Source organism: Chinchilla lanigera, unplaced genomic scaffold (genome assembly GCF_000276665.1).
Source record: "Chinchilla lanigera isolate Chin_1 unplaced genomic scaffold, ChiLan1.0 scaffold00037, whole genome shotgun sequence".
Taxonomy (NCBI): Eukaryota; Metazoa; Chordata; class Mammalia; order Rodentia; family Chinchillidae; genus Chinchilla; species Chinchilla lanigera.
The window spans coordinates 20,886,157-20,909,512 of NW_004955438.1; the positions used below are offsets into that span (position 1 = coordinate 20,886,157).

At 61.3% G+C, this 23,356-nt stretch overlaps 1 protein-coding gene across 1 annotated transcript in view; it reads right to left on the minus strand.

Moving 5' to 3' along the window:
• Ccdc85c (coiled-coil domain containing 85C) overlaps positions 1-23,356 on the minus strand; it is a gene marked incomplete at its 5' end in the record, with an annotated part of 58,428 nt that extends 35,072 nt beyond the window's left edge. Inside the window, 1 exon segment of the mRNA XM_005390452.2 lies at positions 22,673-23,356. Coding sequence (XP_005390509.2) covers positions 22,673-23,356 — 684 coding nt within the window.

Below are 23,356 nucleotides of genomic sequence, written 5' to 3' on the forward strand. Positions count from 1 at the left end.
CTTCCTCGGCCAGTAATAAAGGAGTAAGAAGCACCTGACGCAGCTTCCTTATTTGTCAGGAAAGATCCACATTCTCCCTAGTAGTAAGCAGGCTAAAACCAGGAACCCGGAAACTGGGAACCACGTGTCACAGGGCTCAGGTTTTGGAAGCAATTCTGTCCCCCAAACAGGCTGCTGGGCCAGCGGGGTTGGCTGAGCTGCACAGCCGAGAGGGTGCTCCGAAAGGGTTCCCGGAACACCTGCACCGAGTCCCAGGCGCTGTAAGGACAGCCCTGTGCCCAACAGCACCCCTACCACTGCCGGGATCTACCTGGCGACGACGCCCTGGTACTGGACAAAACCCCACGATCACGGAAATCAATGCCCCCGGCCCCGGAGCCAAGAGTGACCCAGGCTAGTCCAGCCTCAAATCGGAAGCTCACAGCCCCAGGCAGCCTGGCGGAGCTTGGGACCCGCTTTGGTCTCAAACCTCTGCTTCCAGCTTGCCACGCTGCACACCTTGTCTCAGTAGCACCTCCGCACAGCAGGGGACAGGTGTGGAGATGCCGCCACTGGGTATTACAGCCGTGGTCCCCGGCAAAGGTGTGCACACCGGGCCTCACGGAGGGGCTTCTTCACACGGGACCTGAAACAGGCCTTCCAGGGACCAAATCTCCCCCGGGCAGGCAGTGAAATCCTCGCACAGACTTTGGTCTGTTCTGAGCACCCTCCCCGCCACCTGCCGCCCACCCTCACCACACCCCCGCAGTAGGGAGCGTTCCAGTGTTTCCCAGGCTGGCCATGAGGGCGGCAGGCCAAGCCCAAGGCCACCCAGTGGCCAGTCAGGGCCCTGGAACCTAGCAGGGGGCCCCTCTGCAGGCTCAGAGGGGTTGGAGTGTGTGGGGGGGGTCCTTGTGGACCAGTGCATGGCCAAACCCCAACCCCAGCCCAACCTTTCCAGCACCCTCACACTCCTCCCTGGCCCCTGCCCAGGTCTGCCTGCTGGAGCTGTAGGGATAGTCACCCTCACACTGCAACAATAAACGCTACGAGACGGGCGTGGTGGCACACGCCCGTAATCCCAGCACTCAGGAGGCTGAGGCAGGAGAATGGCTGCAAGTTTGAGACCAGCCTAGCCTGAACTGCATAGCAAGATCCTGTCTCAAAAAGACAAAGAATAATAAATAAATAAATAAATAAACACTACGAGCCGGGCATGGTGGCACATGCCTGTAATCCCAGCACTCGGGAGGCTGAGGCAGGAGGATCATTATAAGTTCAAGGTCAGCCTGGGCTATAAAGTGAGCTCACGGCCGGCCTGAACTGCACAGGGAGACCCTGTCTCAAAAAGACAAAAAAAAAAAAAAAAGCTACCAGCTTCTAGTGATACCCAGCCCTCACTGCTATGACGAGCAAGTGGCTTTTAGTGCTGTGTGGGACAAACTTGCACAACTGCTCTGCGTCATGGGACCCACCGGTGAGACCAGTGGCAGCCAGAGACTCAGCCACCGTGGGGCGGTGGCAGCGGTGACAGACGGGGTCCCCAGGCCTGAGGCTCGGCCGAGGGAAGACCTAGCATGGTAACGGGCGTTCAGAGATCTTTGTAGCATCTTGGATTCTCGTCTTCCCCACCATTTGCTAGAAGATTTATGATGCCAGGAAGTCCGTGGAGAAAAAGATGGATGGGAAATTGAATCTCACACGCACAGGCTAATGTCTGGCCTGTCTGGGGCTGGCAAGCAGATGTCCTGTCACTGTCTCCGGAGCATGAGGCCCCGCCACTCCTGGAACCTGGACCCTCACCCGAACCCCACCCGGGAAGTCCAAGAAGTTCAGAGGTGGGGGTCAGATTCCCCAAAGACCCTCTCAAGGCCTGGCCGGGCCACAACAGCCCAGCAGGGGCCCCAGCAATGTCTGAGAATCCCTCCTACACTCCCAGTGGAGGGCCAAGCCTCCCTCAAAAATGCATTTTGTTTTCCAAGGAATAACCCACGGGTCCCAACACCAGATGCCAGGGCTGCCCGTGCTGTTGCTGCTCTGTGGAAGCTGTGCAAACGGCCTTGGCCGAAGGGCTCCCCAGTACCGCAGGGCTTCCCGCTGTGTCTCGGCCTGCAGTCCAGCAGCCAGCCCTGCTCCCCCCGCCCGGGTGCCCATCCTCCACGAGGGACAGAGAGCCACAGACGAGGACCTGGGATGAAGAAGCACAAAGGGACCAGAGACATCATGACAGAGACCTCGGTCAGGACACAGCCTGGTGCCCAAAACAGGAAGGGGCAAGGAAAGCGCTGGTCGGGGGGCATCACGGGCAGGGAGCCGCCCCAGCTCAAACACCGGGCCAGCCCTGCAGCTGCTGCCCACCCCGGAGGGCTGGGAGCCCCCTGCACTGCGGGGGACCCTCCCAGGCACCCTGGATTTCTGGACCGTGAACACCTGCAACACCACTACAGTCTCTCTCAGGTGAGGGGCAGCTAGGGCTGCCCAGATAGATGCCCCTCCTGAAATCCCTTGTGTCTTCCTAGGACAGAGAGGACAGACGGAGACAACTGCACTGAGGAGCTGCCATTTGGAACCAGGATCTTGACCGGACATGCTCGTCAGCAGAAAGGCACGGCTCGCTGCCAGCTCTGTACGGCTCGGAGACACAGCACTTGCACCCTCCTGGCCCCCCAGTCCCTCCTGGCCCCCCAGTCCCTCCTGGTCCTTCCTGGCCCCTCCCGGCCCCTGGTACCCACCTCGCCTGGGATTCACCGGGAAGTGGCCCAGCTGGCTCTGACCTGCCACCCGGCCCTCCAGGCTTGGCAGGCCTGGCCCCCGGGGGAAGCCAGATAAAGAAGGGAAATTGCTCTGGGGATTTCTTCACAGGCCCCATGCCAGAAGTGGGGAGATCGGACCCAGGCCCTCCAGCATCAGGGGACAGCGAGCCTCAGGCTATGCCGTACCTGGCAGCCCCAGCCCGGCTCCCCCAGCGAGCCGACGCTGACCCCATCCGCGCCCACCACAGGCTGGGGAAGCTGCACACTACCTCGCAGTCCTGTCCAGGGAGGCGGGAGGAGGAGGGACAGAGTGAGGTGGGACTCGGGAGAGGTGGAAGAATGCAGGGAATGCAGAGATAAGGTGGAGGGAAGGAGGTGGAGGCCATCACAACCGCTGCACCCCGGCCCCTGTGGCCAGACCGATCCCTGTGGCCAGTGCTCCCGCAGCCCTGGCCACTCAGCTCTGAACCTGCAGTGTCCCGCCTCTTGGCTAAGGGACCCCGTAAGGGCCTGGCAGGCAGTTCTAGGAGGTTCTGACATCTGGAGCAGCTCTTCACCGGGAACAGCCCCGGCCAAGGCACTCAGGGAGACGCAGCTGTCCCATGGTCATCCCTGCTTCTACACCAGGACCACAAGAAGCGAGGGACCCGGCCAGGTCCCAGAGCAGAGGCTTCCCTGGGAGCAGAGCCTCCTGGAGGGTGGGGACTGGAATGTGGCCAGTGCCCTCATCCTTCCGCTGTAACTGGTACCACCCCAGGATCTGGCCTGTCTTGCCCAGCTCAGGAGCCCTCTGTGGGGTTGGGCGTCCACCCTCAGCCAGCACAGGGGATTAGGGTGCATGGAGGGTACTGTGTGGCTGGGCACTCTGCTGGGGAGAGGCAGAGAGACTTGGGAAGGGCCTGGGTCCCAGGAGCCCGGGTCCCCTCGGCCAGCAGGGCCCTGCAGCAAGTGCTTACCACGAAAGTGCCCCCCCACGTCCTGTGTGACGTCCAGGGCCCGGCTGGCCCAGCACCCAGAAATCACTTCGCAAGCTTCGCCCCCACCTGTGGGTATCCCAGCTGCAGGGCTGGCACCAGGACCCAGGGAGAAAGGGGAGAATCGGGCCGCAAGCTCAAAGCAGTACAGAATGCAAGCCGCCAGCACCACAGCAAGGGGCTCGCAGCGATGTTGACCACACACTCTGCCCCGTAAAGGGACCGCCAAGCAGCCCCCCGGCACGCGCCCGGCCTGCCTCTCCAACCTGGTCTGTGCATGGGAGCCACCAGGGACTCAGGCCACAGGTCACCCCTTGCTGGCTTCGCTACCCCGCCATGTGGCCCGCCCCAGAGCCCCAGCTGTCAGAGATCAGAGCAGACAGACGAAATGGGAGTTGGGGCCTCCCCCACAGAACGACCCCACAGACGGTCTTTGTTTCACGGTCCCTGGCTGGGGCAGCGGGACGTCAGGACTCTGATTCAGGCACTGGGGGCAGAGATGGTCCCTCCTCCTCCTGTCCAGAGGTCAAGCAGCAACCGGAGACCCGGGGGAACCAGCCGCATCAGCAGCAGCCCCCAAGCCGGGCAGCCCAGGCGGCTGCGGCGGGGAGGGCCCTCCCTGACTCACGGGGGGTCCCAGGGTACATCCCAGGTGTAAACACGACACATCCCCATTACATCTGTGGGATCTCTGGACACGCTGGCCACACGCTGACCCGTCTGCCGTCACCCCAGGACGGCTAGTGTCATCCGGGCACTTCCGTGAGCCGCGCCTGCAGCCCTGCCCCTCTGGTCCTGCAGCCCCCCTTGGAGGACGGGGCAGCCACACAGGGAACCACGAGGCATGCCACACAGGGTGCTGGAGTGCGGTGTGAGTGAGACCCTAACTGGCTTCACATCTACCCCTTGTCCCTCCCTGCCTGGTCCACACAAACAGTGGCACTGGCCTCCTTTTGGTTTTCAATCTTCTTAAAACACCCTGGGGACTGGGAGCGGGTGGGGAGGACAGTGAGTCACCTCGAACTACAGGAAATTGGAGCTCAGAGAGGGTGAGCAACAAGCCCCAGGTAACACAGCAAGGAAGAAATTCTCCTAGGTCACCCTGCCCTGGCTGCCCTCGCCATAGCCCTGTCCCACCCCCACGCTCGGCTCTCCCTCTCCCTCGAGCTGGCTGGGCACACGGTGGAAACCAACGAACACCGGTGCCCCAGGGACTCCCGACTGTCCCCTCTGACCAACCCTCCACTGGCTAGGGCCTCGAGCCTCCCTGCTCGCACACACGGCCCCTTGCAAGGAGCTCAGCACACACACACTGAACACACAACTGCATCGCCACCCCTGAAGATCTGGGACATGCTGTTGCCTGTCCCCCACCTGCCCCGGCACCATGCGAGGGTCCCTGAGCCCCCACCACAGCGGAGGAGACCGAGGCTCAGAGCAGGGACTCGGAGCAGGAGCCCAAGCCCAGCGGCAGGTCACATGGGTCTCCCTGATTGTCCCCAGGGCGGCTTTTCCTCCTCCAGCAGGCTGAGCAGGTTCCACAGGGTGTGGGACACAGGACGCCACAGGGACACCATGCAGAGGACACTGGCTACCATCCCACTTGGCACTGAGGAAAAGCCGTGGAGCGGTGTTTCGGGTCGTGGGCTCGGCCCCTGTGGGGTGCACCGTGGTGCCTCCCCGGAGCACCAGCAGGGTCACACGGCAGCCACCTGTCACCTGGCGTCTCGCACAGGCAGCATCGCAGCTGCTGGGGACAGCTCGGTGCTCACCCCACGAAGGGCGTCACGAAGCAGGCGCTGCCCTTGGGGGGAGGCTGGGAAGGGGGTGCTCGGATGAAAGGAAATGAAGTCATCCCCTCTCCCAATTACGCGTGCTGAGCTGGAGGCCACAACAGCGGCCCAGCAGTCAGGAGCGTTTAGCGAAAGGGCAAAAGCAAAAATAGAAGCGGTGGGGAGGAAGGGATGCTCTTAACCAAGGGACACAACCAATAGCAGGCACGGCCGCAGGGTTCACGCACATGTGTGCGCAGTGACGAGGGCAGGGCACGGACATGGGCACACTCACACGGCCACCTACGGAGCGCTGCGCGGTGTGCGTACACACTCCCACCTGCCCTGCATCGCCCCAAGTCAAGCTCCCAGACCCCTAAGAATCAAGGGCCCTCCTCCTCGCTCCTGCCCTGCCCCAGGGCGCTGGAGACAGAGACAGGCCCGGTGCGGCCATACCTCTCCTTGCTTGAGCCTGTGGTGTCTGCAGGGGAGACCTGGCCCCTGGGTCTGGTAGGAGAACTGGGGCTCCAGGCAGGGCAGGGAGCCCCCACCCCGCTCGAACCCTATCTCCCATGGGACCCAGGCCAGGGCATCCCTGCTGGCCGACACTGCTCATTCCCTTTTTACTGCACCTTCCCGGAACCAGCCTCAAACTGCCCAGGCAGGGAGAGGTGACACATAGAGCGCTGCAGACCAGCCAGTGTCACAGCTGCCCAGGGCAGGGGACAGCACAGCCAGGGGTCCTACATGCCTGCGGGGCAGTCTGGGGGCTTCCGGGGTTGAGTCCAGGGTGGCTGACGAGCAGCTGGCAGCATGGCGGTAGGGGAGGTTCCCACACAGGCACCCCGGCCTGCCTCACTTCCTGACTCTCTTCCCCATAAGGCACACACGGTGTCAGGCTGATGACCCAGGGGTGGTCTGAGGCTGGACCGCACTGCCTGCCCCTGCCCACTGCCCATCTGGCTCCACCTGGGAGGAGGGCTAGTGGCCGCAGCCTTGGGCTACCCCACTGAGTCACCTGGGTGGGACCAGCCCTCGGTCTCAGCCTGGAATTCCTGCAGCGGCTGCTAGGGAGTAGGCACCTTCCAGGAACTCAGTCATCGAGGCGGCCAGAGCCCTGCGACAGGAAGCGGCAGGCCAGGCCCCCAGGGCTCTGAGGAAGGACAACCGGGCTGCCTGGCACGGCACCAAAGCTCAGCAGTGTCAGGTCCAGCACCCACTAGCAACTTGCAGGTCACAACCCAAGTGGACAGCACATGCCAGACCAATGACGGGATGCACTGCCACCCTCAGAGTATAGCAGGAGCCTCCCTGGTCATCAGAATGGACCCACCACTGAGCTACAGCCCCAGGCCTTTTTATTTCTTATTTTGAAACATGGTCTCACTAAGTCACTAAGTTGCCCCGGCTGGGCTCGAACTTGGAATCTTCCTGCTTCAGCCTCCAGAATAGCTAGAATCACCAGTCATGCTCAGCTAAAACTTCACGCCCCGTGCAGAGGGATAGGGCAAGAGGGACTTTGTGAAAACTGGTGGATGGACAAGACAAGAAGGGGCCACAGCTGGAAAACAGGGGTCCCCAAGTGAGGGAGCAGACAGGAGGGGAAGGAGGGGACCTATGGGAAGGACAGGCAGCCACATCCAGGCGGGCGCAGGGGGCACCTGCACGGAACTAGGGCATTCTCAGCCCGGGGTTGGGGGACCAATTTGCCGCTCAGGCAGAAGGGTCCCTGGGGCAAGGTGAGGCTCTACCCGGAGGCTGAGCGTGGCTGCAGGTGGATCCTGGGGGCGGCGGGAACACAGCCGCACTGGGGAAGGAGCCAGAGTGCCCCCCACACCGCCAGTACAGAACCTCGGTCAGCCAGGCACGGGTCACCGAGAACCACGCAGCTCGGTGGAGCAGAGCCCTGCGTGCTCACAGCCACCGCCCCCTGGGCAGAAATCCATGGCCCACACATGGCCCACCCAGCGGCCGCCTTCCGCTGACCCAGACCAGGCCGCCTGGACAAAGGCGCCCTTGGTCCCCTGGCTGCCATTGTCTTTCATCTCTCGCCCGCCTGCACAGGGCCAAAGGAGGATTTCCAGGGGGATTTCTCAAAGGGCTTGCGGAGGAACATCCTGTCCACAGGGCCTGCCGCTCACAGCCTTCTGTGAAAGGCCACGGAGGGGCCAGCGACCCTTCGGAGAGGGCAGCAGCCGTTTGAACAGGGCCGTCTTTGGGCTGCCTCACCGCACTGCTCAGAAAAGGCGGCCCGGGGCTGGGAGGGCGGCTCCGTGCTAGAGCGCTTGCTTAGCAGGCACCAGGCCCCGGTCCCGGCTGCAGCACTAAAGAGGTCGTTCCGTCCTAAAGACCAAAACCTGCAGTCCTCATCGTTACAGGCACTCACAGCTGTCACTGCACTGTGAGGCCTTGACTGCTTTTCCCAGAAAGCTGGGAAGGGCATCTGTTGTGCCCGCGTCTCCAGGGGGACACTGAGGCTCGCGGAGGAGGTGGGCTGCCCATGATGGCAGAGCCAGGCCTAGCCTCTTGCTGCACGAGGCCGTGCTCTATCCCCCTGGTGGCCTTGTCCAGCTGTTTAGACACACTCCTCACAATCACACCCCAGGCAATCGTGTCCAGTGCCCATGGGGAGCGGGGAGGCCGTGCACCTCCAAAGCTGTCACCAGCCTAGAAAGGGGGTGCAGCCCTGCCCCCAACCACAGTCAGGAAGAGACAGCTGTGCCCCAGCCAGACGCTGCTCACTGCAGCCAGGATGCAGCAGAGGTCTGCAGGGGACATCTGTCCATGTGACACACAGGCAAAGGACCACTTCAAATGGCGTGCAAAAGAACAGCGGTGTGCAAGAAGACATCTTCAACGCGCCCCTGTGAAACTGCAGCAATACCTTGTGGAGAAATCGGGTTTTAAAAAGTGGGTCTTGGCTAAGCTCCAACAGAAAAGGACATTAGGTAAAAACTAAGGAAATGAGATGCGAAGGAAGTCCTGGGCTCCGGTGGATACTAATGTGTCAGTATTGGCCCGTTCCTCGAGGCAGAGGCGCAATCCACTGTAAAAGGCTAATAACCAGAAACTGGGTACAGCGCCGACAGAGACTCTTTACTCTCCCCTCAGTCTTTCTCGAAATCTAATAGCTGCTGTAAGGAAGAGTTTCCGTGGGGGATTCTGTTTGTCTCTTTCGTCCTCTGTGATACCAGTGATCGAACCTAGGGTGCTGCACGTGCCAGGCAGCTGCTACGCCCCTGAGCCCCAGAAATCATTTCTTTTTAAACGTACATACACTACCAGGGTGAGGTGGTGCCCACCTATGATCCCAGCACCCTGGGAGGCAGAGGCAGGAGGCTCACAAGTTCAAGCCCAAGCGTGCTGGCTTTGATCACACTCCTCGCTCCTGGCAGTGTCACTGGGAGAATCCTCAGTGAAGAGGCCCCGCAGGAGCCCTTGTGCATGGTTTCTAAATTTCACTTATGAGCATTCCAGTTCTTTCAAGCTTTCCCACGATAAGCAATGGATGATAGCAGGGAGGGTGACACTCTGCATTTCTGCAGGGGACAGAGGATGAGGGGGTGGCGGGGGCGATGGCAGTCCATTGTGTCCCCCACCCTGACCCACACAGGGTGTGTGTCTAGCTGGACACCCAGAGGACACACACTAATTCACAGAGACAGTGTCACTGCGGTCACACATCACCACAACACACAGAGGCTGTCTGGATGTCTGGGTCAAAGTTTCTATTTTTTTTTTTTTTTTTTTTTTGCACAATAAACAGGAAGTAGCTGACAGTGGTGGCGCATGCCTGTAACACCAGCACTTAGGAGGCTGAGCCAAGAGGATCTCCACCAGTTGGAGGCCATCTGGGCTACACAGTAAGACACTGTCTCAAAAAACACAGAAGCAGCTTTGGAATAAGGAAGGTCAGCGGTGGAAAAAGTGACTTTTACACGTAAGAAGCACAGAAGAGCAGAGGGCTGGGGGCCCCCGAACCAGGGCACTGAGGTGAACACCCGCTCTGCCACTTCCTACTCTGCAACCCTGGGCAAGCCCCTCAACTTCTCGTCTCAGGCGCCCTTGGTTCAAACGGGAAAACAGAAGCAGCGCCTCAGCTCCCCTACGGCTCGTGTGAGCAAGTGTGGGAAGCACCAGGTGACTGGCCGCCGTCACCGTGACCACTGTGGGTGCTGCCACTGAGTGTCACTGTGCATGCACCCCGGTGACCCCCCACAGCCCGCACCACGAGACCACGAGGCACCCACCAGCAGAGGGGGGGACCCCTGGGTGGCGCAGGGAACAGTGGCCTCCGAGAAGCCCGCCCAGCAAGGCAGTGGGACGGGAAAGCCCCAGCGCTCGGCCCACGCAGCTGCAAGAGGCGAACCCAGGGCCCAGGCCTGCGGGAAGCAGCCTCCTCCGCCCCAGGCAGCCACTGTCCCTCCCCGAGGGAACACTCCGCCCAGGTCACCGTCCGCCACCTTGAGTGACACCCCGATGCCCCAACTGCCTCGTGACGATGACCCCATGGGACGCCTGGCCCCTCCATGGTGCTAAGGGGAAATCCCATGGGCCAGGGGCTCTGTTCCTCATCACAGGCCACAAGCGCAGGCAGCCCCATCCTCCTCCTCCTCCTCCTCCTCCTCCAGAGCCCTTTGCTGATGGGCACCGGAATGTTCAGAAAGACGGCTGTCCCGCCCCAGCATCCCTGCCGGTACTGCAGGACGTGGAGAGCAGGACCCCAGCCATCCCAACCCCCAGGGAGAGGCCACACCCCTTAGGACATCCCTGATAGATCCACATCCCCTCCCCTATAAAGCCACCCCCACCGTCACCCCCACCCCCACTGCAGACCTCATGTCACCCAGGGCGTTAGAAGGACGAAACCTCAGACAGGCGGGCTGCACCGCCCCGCAGCCTCTGCTTTGGGACAGCCCAGGGATTCTGCACAGGCTTCCCTCCGTGACAACAGGCTGCCCTGGTCACTTCAGTCATCCTGCCAATGCCCCACCCGCCTCATGCTCTGCAAGGCAGTTAGCTAACTGCCTGCCGAAGCCCTGACCCCAGCGACAAAACAATAGCTTCGGTGTCTGATGTTCATCATCATTTTTTTTCTCGGTTTTTTTTTTTTTTTTTTTGAGATAGGGTCTCACTATGTAGTCCAGGCTGGCCTCAACGCACAGCAATCCTCCTGCCTCAGCTTCCTAAGTGTATGTGACTACACCTGGCTGTTCGTTTATTTTTTTCAAGAAGAAAAAAAATAATCACGAAACGGGACATGGATTTTTTTCCATCGCCTTATGAGATGGCCCCTGGAGATCTCTAAGCTAAGTGTCCACATCACAAGTGAGAAAACATAGCGAGGGAAGAGACAGATTCCTCCAGGACACAATGGACTGCCATCGCCCCCGCCATCCCCTCAACCTCTGTCCCCTGCAGAAATGCAGAGTGTCACCCTCCCTGCTATCATCCAGCTGGCTCTGTCCCCTGCCAGCCCCCCAACACCGTCAGGCTGCCGCTCACAGGCTCCTTGTGCACGGGAGCTGAGTCCCCAGCTGGGAAAGGCCCGGCACACTGGAGACCGAAGCCCTGGCCCGGGCACCTGAGGGCAGCCACATTTCTCGGGACAAGGTCACAGGTGACCTCCAGCCTGCTCCGATTTCCCCAGTGTGGCAGGGGGCCTGATGTGACCTCTCCCTCAGGCTCATGCCAGTACAGAAGTAGGACACCCCACAAGGCCACCAGGTGGCCGCTCCAGCCTGCAGTCCCCACACCAGTCGGCCGCAGCACCTTCCGCTCTGAAAAAACACACGTCCATGTCAGCCTCCGGGGAAGGCAACGCCATCACCCTCAGCCTTTGGTGCCTGCCAGCCCCAGCCCACAGCCCAGGACACATACACCTTCCTCATGTGCAATCCTCAGCTGCCAACCAGCAAATGCCCAAAGGGCCGTGGGGCTGAGGGTGGGGAAGGGCATCTGAGCTAAATGGGGCACTGGCAGGGCGGCCCTGCCTGCTGCATTTAGGATGCCAAGAGCAGCAGGCAGCCTGCAAGCACCGTCACTCTCTGATCTGTGGTCTCTCCTCCTTCTCAGCTACAGGCCTTACCCTTCTGAGTAGCATGATGCAATCTCGTGCCCTCCCACTGTGCCCCCTGGGATGTGAGTCACCCCTCTGTCCAGCGTATCCACCTTGTATGCACCACCCACCCGTCAGTCACCCAGGGGGTGAAGCAGTCATCAGTGTAGTATACACAGGGCTCAGTATAAGCTGCAGTTTCAGGCACCCACAGGAGGTTAGAATTTGTCTTCTCAGAGAAGGGGTCATGTCCCAGTGATACAGCATGAGCACAGTCACTTCAGGGGCTGGGGGTCCCCCGAGGAGGCAGCAGCAGAGGGGTGGCAGAGGCCCCAGATTATTCGATCTGCACAGAGCAGGGACAGCCCTGAGCTGCCCTGGGCATCTCCCTTCTGGCCCAGTCCCCCAAATTAAGCAGCAGACCAAGAGATTCTGGTGTCCCCGAGCAGCAGGGGCCCCGGAGCCCAAGCAGACCTGCGACTGGCAGGAGGGCAGGCCCAGTGGGGTGGCCGCTTCCCAACTCCCTCCTGCCACAGAGTGGGGCTGCAAGGAAGCAAGGGGTCTTTATATCCAGGCCCCCTACACTTCAGGCTGGATCATACTGCCCACAACCAACCGGCACCCAGCCAGGTCAGCGCCAGAGACAAGCTCTCAACTCGGCGGGGAGGGGTTAGGGACTCAGCAGATCAGAGGCACCGTGCGGCTCGGGGACCACCAGGAAAAGGGCAGAGAGCACCGCTGGGGTCCGCTGACCACACTCCTAGGCTTGGGACCACCCCCAGGGTGGGGACACCCGCAGCAGGGTCCCTGATGATACTCCCAGGTGCTCCACCAACCCCACAAGCAGGAGGAGTTCCATCAAAGTGCATGTGACGGACACCACCAGCTGGCAGGAGAGCCGAGCAGTGAGGCCTCAGGAGAGGGAACACTACCGTCAGGTGCCCGCCCTGCCCCTGCCTGTGTTGTGGAGTAAGACGCAGTCTAGAGGGGTCTCATGTGACCCTCCCACCCCACAAGGTCCAGAGGATCTAAACCTTGCACCTTTTTTTATAGGGGAAGCTGGCATCCTGCCCACCTTCCAGAGGACAGAGGTGAGAGCTAGGTGTAGGGGGGACCCGGGGCCCAGTCTCTCTGGGCTGGGCTGCTAGGACCACAGCAGTGTCACCCTAACTGCCCAATGCCACATTCGTCCCAGCAGCAAGGACACCGTGAGCCAGGGGGAGAGGCCAGGCACAGGGCCAGAGCCGCAGGTGCGGCATGTAATGGCCTCATCACCGGAGATGGCTGCTGGGGTGGCCTGCAGCTGCACCCGGGTGGCTCATTTAACCCCCGGGCACCTGCCCACGTTCCAGCCACAGCCGGGCACGGTTGGGGGACTCAAATGGCACCGAGCGGCAGGGTGGGGCAGCCAGGGCAGGATCGGCCTCTCCAGGAGGGCAGGGATGACAGAGAGGCTGTGGGCTTGCTTCCACCCTCCCAGCACCCCACTCTACCCCATCAGCCGAAAGCCCATTTTTTTCCGTGTTTTCGGATCCCGCAGCCTTCTTGGCCTTATTTTGAGAACAGGGAGCCGGCAGCTGGGAAGCAGTTGGCTGGACTTGGCCGGGGAGACCCCTGCAGCTGTGTGGTCTCTCCACATTCAGTCCCTGCATGGCCCGGTGTCCACCCACACAGTCCAGGCTCAGCCTGGCACCCACAGCCTCGGGCACCACAGGCCACACTCACATACCCCAGGGCCGACCACGTCCCAGGCTGACCTGAGCTCAGTGGAGGGCAAGGGCCTCCTGGCAGTCACAGGGCCCACAGAAGAAGCAGGCGGACCAGCACGGCCCCATGGAGGACTCTCAATGGCAGGGTGCCCTCTACCTCACCATCAGCAGAGCCCCAAGCCCTTGCAGCACGCCCATGCAGCTGCCAGGCTGCCGCCATTCACGTCCGTTAACTGCAACTCAACTGAACCGCAGTGGCCAGAGGGAGTGGGCAGCCCGGGCCAGCGCCAGGTGACCGTGACTCAGGGTGGAACACAGGCTATGAAGCAGGCGCAGAAGCACAGGGTGGGCAGGGTGGTGACCAGAAGTGACTGGAAACCTGGGCCTCTGGACCAGGACCCAGGGGACAGGGACTCGGGGTCAGCCAGGGGTGATGACCCCTAGCAGATCTGGAGGGGTCTGCAAGTTGCTGTCACAGGGCCAGAGGGGACCAGCATGCTATCCTATTCCAGAAGTCAGGCTGGCAGGGGACATGGACTGCACGGGGGAAATCACCTTTCCTAGGGTCTGGGGCTTCCCGGGGCCAGGAATACAGAAATTCCCCTCCAGGGCAGGAGGGGAGAGGGCAGGGGTTTTGTTTTATTGCTTTGGACCGGGAAACATGAGCCTGCTTGCAGAGAAGGAGCCGAGAGAGACCCAGCAGGAACAAGAGAAAGGACAGCGGCAAGGGAAGGTCCCACAGGAGGGCAGGCAGGGGCGCGGGCGGGGCTGGGCTGGCGGGAGGGAGGGGACCCCGTCTCCCAGCCAGGACTGAAGAGACCGAGAGAGGGAGAAACACGTCTCTTAATTTGCTGTCCCAGCGTAAAAGTGGCACAGGCACAACCCCGAAAATATGGGAAACACAGAAAAAGGAGGAGGGTGGGGGTGGGGCGCTTCCTATTTTCCCCCTGGCGACCGAGAGCTGTCACGCAGCAGGCCAGCCGGGAAGCGAAGCCTTGGCATGGGCAGTGTGGCCGGAACCTGCCACAAAGGGCCACTCCCAGAGCGGGCTCATTAGGGAGGCCAGCCGGTGCCGCGCGCGGTGACAGGCGGGCGCATTCAGGGCTGCACACAATCGGGCCCTTGTGGCGGGCGGGGGAGCGGGGTGCTCACGGATTCCTAGACAAGAGCAGGCCTCCTTCTTGCCTTACAACCTGGAGCCGGTGCCGAGGCAGATCTGGGGAGACAAAGAGATGCATCCCCTGACAGCGGCTGGTCTATTTTTGGAAATGGGTCGACTCTTCCCTATAGCTGTCATCGCAGTGCCACCGGCCCTGCTTGCATCTGTCCCCTTGAATACAGCGTAAAAAGCCACCCCCGGGCGTAGTATCCAGGACCTAGCGACGGGGGCATCACAGAGGCGTTGCCAGGCAGTCAATTAGAGACCCGGGGCAGCCTGGCTGTGTGTCCAGCCCGGGGCCTAGAGGCCCCCAGCCGGGCTCACCCAGGCTACCTCCGCAGGTGCCCACGCAGCAGCAGCACAGGTCAGCAAGGGGACAACCCAGGCCCACTTCTCCCTCACTGCTGATGTGAACCGACACAGCCTCTGCCCCGGCCAGCTGGCCCTGGATGCCCCAGTGCGGACCAGCGTCCCCCCGCTGCCCTGCTGACGCAGCCTGTCTCCAGCACAACGGCTCTTGAGGCGCTGCAGCGTTACCCCCCAGACGGGCTCAGGCCCTCGCTGCCCGGCAGGACCCCAGCAGCTGCAGCAACCACGGGTCTGCGGGGACCCTGCAGGCCCCCCTGGAGGGCAGGCTGGGGTCCAGGCACAGCGAGCAAGCGCTGACCAAAGCAGGTGTTTTCCATAAGCACAGTGGGGACAGGGGGTCGGGACGTGCCAGCCACGACCACGCTGGACTTTCTGGGAGCCACTAACGGTCGCTGGTGGGAGGGGCAGCAAGTGAATAATACAACGGAGGGGACCACAGAGGCGTGGCTACTACCTGGTTCAAGACACAAGGCAGGGACGCCTTGTCACCCATCTGTCCTCTGGGGCTCTCAGCCTGGTCCCATACTCAAGTGTGCAACGCAACGGGGAGCAGGGAGGAGTCTCAAGGCGGGGTGCAGACAGCTTTGTCCCCAGTGAACCTACACCGGCAATCGGAGCCCCGCGTCCTCCTGCACAAACCGGGCACCCAGTCCTTTGAGCAGGGCCATCAGATAGGCGAGGCGGGTAATTCCATCGGCCCTGGCTCGGCAGGAGAGGCTGGGCTGGCCAGGGTCTCGGCCTCGGCCAGCACCAGGACAGGTGGCCATCTTGAGGCCCCAGAACATCACCCTGCAGCCCAGCATCGTGCCTGAGGACCAAGCACCAGGACAGAGGCTAAGCTCAGCCTCCGAAGTACAGAGCAGATGCCCAGGAATAGAAACAGCTAGCTCCCAGGACCACAGTGTGAGCACAGGCTGGGGGGGTGACGGCCCGGGCTGGTGGCTTGGTCTGTGCAGGAGCTCAAGTCAGGGGGCTGGAGAAGCTGTGGGTCTCTGAGGTCCAGCACAGCCCAGCAAAGCCTCCCTCCCTGCAGATGGGAGACGGAGGGTGCAGAGAGGAGGGGTGTGCCCAGCCAGCTCAGGCAGCAGCCCCGCCCTCTGTGTCACCCAATGCACAGGACAGCGCTGGGTGCACAGCAGGGGCCCCGGCCGCGAGATGTGAGGACAGGCGCGCTCACGGCCACTCTCAGGCCCAGCGGTGACCCACCTGGGGCAGGGGGCAGACGGGAAGGGTTCTGATGTTCAGCAGGACCTGCTGGAGGTGACAGGCAAACCCCGCATGCCTTGGCTGCAGCTGCCATCGCTGCCACACCTGGTCCTGTTCCCACCTATTCCCCCTTCAATGCCTGATTTCACACACACACACACACACACCTCGAGCTCCAGGCACCAGGGCCTGAAAGCCACCCAGGACGCTTCTGAGAGGGCCAGGGCCTGGTGGGGGTGCTCGCCGGCATGTTCTGGACAGCACAGGCTGCAGGGTCAAAGAACAGAAGTGCTTGTCACACTGTCCCTGCCCCGTGTGACCTATGGGGCTCTCCTCACTGCTCAGGGCCTGATCCTCAGCAGACGTGGGGAGCCCCCTAGGGCCCACTACTTTTGGGGTGAGTGGGATGAGACAGCAGCACATGTTTGGTTCCACCGGTTCATGGTGCACACCTATAATCCCCACACTCGGAAGGCTGAGGCAAGGAGGATCACCATGAATGAGTTTGAGGCCAGCCTGGGCTATACACCAAGACCCTGTCTCTAAAGCCAAAAAAAAAAAAAAAAAAAAGAAGAGAGCGAGGGTTTTGGAATCTGCCGCTCAGTGCCAAGGCAGAAATCAAAAGGACCAGAGCCCCAGAAATGAGGGACAGAGGGCCACAGGGTGGGGCAGGGAGGCTCCAAGTCGCTCTGGCCAGCCCTGGGGCGGTTCTCCTCTGGGCCGGAGCTCTTGGTGCCCAAGGATTCGGGGTTTCCGGCTCTCCCAGGCCTGGCATTTCCTCCATCCGAGATACCATCAGCCCTGGAAGCTGCGTCCACTCTAGACAGCATTTCCTGAGGGAGGCAGGAAGGGAGGGAGGGAGGAGACCCCAAGACAAACGTACTCAGGGCCCCCAGACCCAACCCACAGCACCAAGGAGAAGGAAACCACACCTCGCTCCCCGCGAAATGAGCAAAGGACAGCGAGTGGGGATGGCCCAGGAGGGGAGCAAACAGAGCCCACTGCTCCCCAAGGCTGCTGCCTACAGCCACTCACACTACGCCACCGGTTAGCCAGCACCCAGGGGGGGCCCTAGAGCCCCCAGGTGAATAAATGGAATCCAAGCTTTCCACCTGGCTGCGCAGGACTCCTTAGGAGCAGCATCGATCACTGGGTGACCCTGGGTGACCCTGGGTGACCCCGCTGCAGCCCTGCCCAGAGCCCTGGGGACAGCAGCAGGGGGCTGAGATAACAGCCAGTTTCCCTGCAGCAGAAGAGCTGTTCCTCGTCCCCAAGCCTTCCGGGAAGCCACTGGGGCCCACTCATCTTCCGGCACCAGAGAGGTGGGACTTGGTCACCTCCCAGTCTGAAAGCCCAGCTGGTCCCTGCACTGACCGGACAGCCGTGCGGGACCACGCTGGGGCTGGGGGTGCAGATGGAGGAAACGCAGCTGCCTGGGCTTCCCCTGCATCGGCAGTGGGGACAGCCTGGCCCTGGAGGTCAGAGGCCCAAAGAGGCAGACAGGGGCTGAGGTCAGGTCCAGGTCTGAGGACCTACAGAGAAGCTTCCTTGCTGTGGTCACTGTCCCACCCGAGCTCCCTTCCTGCTGCCCAGCCCAGCCTATACCATGAGGGTCACCAGCCTGATGCTGCCCAGCTGCCACTCCCGAAGCCAGGGCACACGCAGGAGGTGCTCAGAACCTCACGTTTCCCTCCCTGCCTGTAGGACGAGGCCGCGCTCACCTCTGAGGTCAAATCCCACTCCCAGGCTGCCCTGAGCACCCAGCCCTGCTGCCCTGCACCTCACAATTCTCCAGCGGCGCAGCGAAAGCCTGCCGGAGCTGCAGGGGAGCCACTGCCCACCCACAGTGGACGCGGGCTCCAAGCAGGTACCTCCCTAAAGGTGGACCCCCTGGCTCAGAGGCCACGTGGTCCACCTGGACTGTGCTCGTGTGCAGGTGACAGAGTCCGAATCACTGGGACTTTAGGTTCCGTCCCGTGGGGCTACACACAGCTCCAGCCCCACCAAGGGTTACTTCCTCACACCCATCCTGAGTGCATCTTTTGAGGGGGTTGGTCTGGTTTGGTTCTGTTTTGTTGTTGAGACAGGGTCACACTCTGTAGCCCAGGCTGGCCTTGAACTCACTGCAACCCCCCAGCCTCCCCTTGCCACGTGCTAGAATCACGAGTGTGCCCGGCACACCAGCTCCTGAGCGCACCTTGCAGTCTGCAGGCGTTCGATGCCACGGTCCGGACCCACATGTAGGCCTTGCCATTCTGCTCATTCCTGCCAGACATGCCATCTTCCTTCCATTCAACTAGACAAGGATGCTCTGGGACAGCCCTGGGCTCCAGGGCCCCACTAACAAGCCTGCGTTAAAGGTCTCCATCTGCACCCAAAGAGGCAAATCCGTGGGAGTCCAGGGAGCAATGGAAAGTCCAGGACCCCATCCCTGAAGGCCCGGTCCTGGAACCAGCTATGATTCGGAGAATACAGATGAGACAAGTGAGCTTAGATGTCCAGCAAGCTGTCAAGGTCACAGAGCAGCAGCCAAGGCCAAGAGTCACCCAGGACTCTCCGAGCCTGGAGCCAGGGCCCTGGCCAGCGGCCTGCACGGCTCCTATACGGGCCCAGTGTGGTGTTCCGGCCAGGAGAGGGAGGACCGGCCTGTGAGTACACAGAACACTCCTTCTCCCGGACCCAAAGGTGGTCCTGTTTTCCCACTGTGTGGATGAGGAAATAGAGCCTCCAGCCCCACCCCAGTGGCAGGGGAATTTGCCTAAGGGTTTCATCTCCCTGAAAGCAAGGTGCAGAAATCCCCCCGTGTTGGAAACAGATTCTGAGCAATAGCTGAAATTATTGAGCATCAAGCTGGTCTAGGGACAATATCCCTCGTCCGTATCGCAGGTGCTCAGAGACCCGCATGGGCGAGGGCCTGGTCCAAGAAGAGGAAACAATCCTCGCATCAGAGGGGGATGCAGGCCAGGGAATGGCTTGGGGTCTGCTTCCCGGGAAAAGAAGCCACAGGTCCTGGCCCAGCAACTCCCTGGGCACAGGGCACTGGGTGACAGCCTCAGACTGCTGACACAGGAGTCCCCTGACTCACCCCAGGTCCCCAAAGCGGGATGCTGCACCTCAGTTTCCCCACTACAAGCCTCAGTTTCCCCACCCTGGAGGCCTCCCTGCTGGGACGGGTGGAAGCGCTGACCCACTGGGGAACTCCCTTGCAGGACTGTGAGTGCCCACGCATCTCCGCTGGGGATCTCCTGGGGTCAGCCACTTCGGTGCTGGCCCTGGGGACCCAAAGCTCCAAGGCCAGACAGTTCCCTCTGGTCAGGTGGGGAGGACGGGAAAGCTTACTTACGTAACCCGCCCCATTATCTTCTCGACCTTTGCTCCAGCCTGCAGGGCTTAGGAAAGGCAGCCTCATTGGCTGAGCGGGAAGCCAGCGCAGAAAAGACCTATTCAGGGCACAGGAGCTCGGCCTCTTTTAAAGGCCCAGACCCCACACACACATCCCCTCCCTTCTAAACCAACAGAAACACAAGCTGGAGAACAAACGCAGCTTATTTTGAGAGGCACAAAATTTTAACCCAAACTTAAAAAGTAAATGGTGTCTATTCACAGGAGGTTCAGGGAGGTTCTGGTTTCTCCCGGTGAGCCACAGGGGAGCAGGGGGAGGGGGACACACCCAGGGGCCAGGGGTGCGCCAGGGCTCCTGCGGTGGGGGAGGGGCGGGCAGAGAAGCCGCTGAAAGTCCTTTTGTTTGACAATCACATCAGTTCCAGGGGGAAACCTAAATTTGCCATGTTTGTGCTGTCTTAGGGTGCAGCACTAGACTGAGGCAAAGAGCAAGCACCTAGACCAGACCTCCAGTCTAACAGTCCCCGAGAGAGCCCAATTTGCATACCCATTCACAGGCCCGCCAGGCCTGGCCTCGGCGGCTGAGGACTGCCTAGAATACAGATGGCGCCTCCCACCTCGGCCACAGGAGGGGACAGCCCCGCGGAGGGCAGCAGGGCCACCGTGCCCGGCTCAGCCGCAGGTGCAGCCGCAGCGCAGCTCCGGGCTGCGCACTTTCAGGCAAGCTGTCCAACAGCAAGCAGAGTTCTGGAGGGAACCAGAAGTGTGCTTGGCAAGCCAGAAGAGGCTGCAACCGTGGAGACCCACTGTGTGCAGACGCCAAGCTCGAGGGCCGCGTGTGGGCCGAGGGACTCTCATGTTCAGCCCCACCCTACAAAAGGGGGTAGAGGGACGCCCCGCAGAGTTAACCCCCTGACCCAGAATCCATGGAGGTGTCAGGATTCAAGTCAAGGCAGCCTAACTCTCTGGGTAACAGGGTTATCAACCATCTATGTATTCAGGGGTCACTGATAAGACCTGACACTTCCCAGAACGGGAGGGAGAGGGCAAACCTGAGTCGGGAATCCAGAACAGGGAATTGCCTCTGTCCCCTGAATAACAGTAAAGGGAAAGTCCTAACAGGCCAGGGATGTAAGCCCACGATCCAAGCACAGAGGGCCTTGAGGGAGATCCTTCCCAGGACAGGCACTTCCGATGTCAGCTGCCTTCCCAAGCAAGGCTTGAAACCCCTTGAGCCTCTACTTGTCTGTCTATAAAGTGGGGATAACGCTGCCTCCTCAAAGTTCCCATGAGCTCGAACTCAAGAGCAGTACTGAGGTATCAGCCACACTGCACTCACTTAAAGCCACAGATCTCAGGGTTGAAAAGCCCAGTTTCTAAGAGCAGGCCCCTGCTTTACGTCCGGGCATTCCGCTCGTGTTGGTGGGAGGAAATCTCAAGGCCACCTGTGACTTTAACAGACAAAACAAAACAAGAAGGATCCCACCAATAACCAAAATCTGTAATGATAAAGCTGGCTTTTGACATCCTTCCCCCAAAGCAAAAGCTTTGCTGCTACAAAATCTGCCAGCAGACCAAGTGGACTTGGGACTTGTAGAATTCTGCAGAAAACCCAATACCTCTACCGTACCCACTGCCCGGCCGGTGGAAAAGCCCAGCCCTTGCCCAGACCGCTCCTGCATTATTCACTGCTACAGCTCAAACTCAGAGCCAGCCCTAGCCCTGCCGCCTAAAACTGCAGACAGGCTGACACTTGGGCACTTGGGCGCTCCCAGTGTCCTGCAGAGAATCACTCTCGCCAAGTACCGCTCGTGACGCAGCTGAAAACCAGCAACACTCCATTCTCTGCCCCATGACTGCAGCAATCCCCTCCTCCATATTGCATTTGGAGAAACCGAGGCCCAGAAAATGGGCCCTCCCAAGCCCCCAGAAAGGCAGGGTGCCATAGACAGGTGGGGTGCACCCCCAACAAATTAAGCCACCTGGCTCTGAGCTCCTGGGGCCAGCCTGAAGGAGCCCAGGGTGGGAAGCTGGGTGGAGGCAAAGTTGCAAAAAGAAACCTGAGTTGTAGCCATAGATTGCTAATCAGTAACAAAATATCCCTCCAAACCTGGGCCTGCCCTGAACTGACACAGACCCGGGAGGGTAAATAAGGGACAAACTGCAGCACTGCCCCCCATCTCCGTGGGTCCAGGGCCTACCCCTGCCTCCAACCCCAATATGCCTACTGGGGTCCCTCAGCCACCAAGCCAGAGAGGAAGTAGCCCTCCAAGGCTGGGGCTGTCTGGGAGAAGAGGAGTTACTTAAGGCCCAGATACATTGTCTCTGAATCAGAAACTGTTCTAAGCAGAACCAGACAGGTAAGGCAGGTAGTCCAGGCGGTGGCAACCCGAACTGGAAACGAGAGAAAGGAAGCAGCAGGGAGTAGAGTCACTAATCAGAGGACAGAGGACAGGGGACACTGAACAGGGGACGGGATGGGGAGAGACAGGCTGCTGGGCTCCTGCAGACCCCGGCTGGTGTCACCCTCTTCTTGCACAAGGCCAACAGACACCCAGGTGGGCGTGGAAGACGATGCTGCGCGTCTCTGAAGCCAACAGTCCTCCCACACACACCCTGGCCGCAGATGACCACAGCACTTCCTGTTCTGCCATCAGCAATTTACAAACCCTTTCAGGAGTGTTATCTCCACATCACACCCATGACGCCGGGATCACGGGCTCCAGTGCACAAATACAGAAACTGAGGCAAACCGAGGAAAAAGGCCAGACTCCATTCCAACCACTACATTATCCCTAGGGAAAAAAGTCCCTGAGCTGAAGCGCAGAGCGTATAGGAAACCAGGAAGCCCCTTGGCCCGGGTCCTCCGGCCCAGCTCTCTGCGCTCCTGCCCGCCGTGATAAGGCAAGGAGGAAGCCAGGCGGAATTCCACTCACAGCACACACGTGGACGCCACTTGGGCTGGGGGAGGGGGCGCCTGTTGCTCCAAGGAGGGGAAATTCACTTGCTCCCAAAGATTTTTTTTCCTCTCCCACAATAACTTCCCCTGCGGGGCAAGGATTCCCGGCTGGGATGAGGCGCCCCCAGCCAGCCCCGCAGGGCCAGCCGCCAACACCTACAACTCCCGCCGCGACAAACTTTTCTGGAGCTGCGCCCGGCTGCGGATTCTGAGCTGGACAGGGGCACGCGCCAACCCTAACCACGACACAACCCCAGGCTGGTGGTCGTGGGATGCCCCTGCCCCGCGAGCGAGGGGTACCCCTTAAGGTGAGGGCTGGTGCCTCCCACCACCACCACCACCACCCCCCCCCGGCTCTGCGCGGACCTCAGCGGGAGGAAGGGCGTCCTTACCGTGCAGGCCGTTGGGGATGCTGCGGTGGTGCGGAGGGGCAGACAGGTCGTCCAGGGACCGACGGGTGGCTCCCGCCTTGCCGTCCGGGGCCTTGTGCGGCCCAGGGGGCAGCAGCGCGGGGGGCACATGGTGGTGGTGGTCCGGGCTGCCGCCGCTGCCCGCACTCGACGTGCTGCTGCCGTCGCCCACGTCGCGGGCCCCTGAGCCCCCCGCCGCCGCCAGCGCCGCGCGCTCCTCGTCCAGCAGCAGCACCAGCTCCTTCAGCTCCAGGTTCTCGCGCAGCAGGGCCTCCTGGCGCGCCTCGAGCTCCCGCAGCTTCTGCTGCGAGCGGGCCACCTCGTGCCACACGGCGCCGGCCGCGTGGCGCCCGAAGCGCTGCCACTCGCGCGCCAGCTTGCGCCCCTTCTGCCGGTCGTCGTCGAGGAAGCAGCAGAGCTCGCGCAGTTCCTGGTTGTCGTCCTGCAGCCGCTGGTTCACGTCCTTGAGGCCGCGGATCTCCAGGAGGTGCTGCTGCAGCCGCCGGTTCACGTCGCGCATCAGGCCGCCGTGCTCCAGCATGAGGCCCACCTTCTCGCCCTCGGCGCGCCGCAGCCGCCGCGCCAGCTCCTCCTTGCTCCAGCGCAGCAGCTCCTCGTCCGGCACCTGGCTCAGCTCCTCCGCCGCCGCCGCCACAGCCGTGGCCG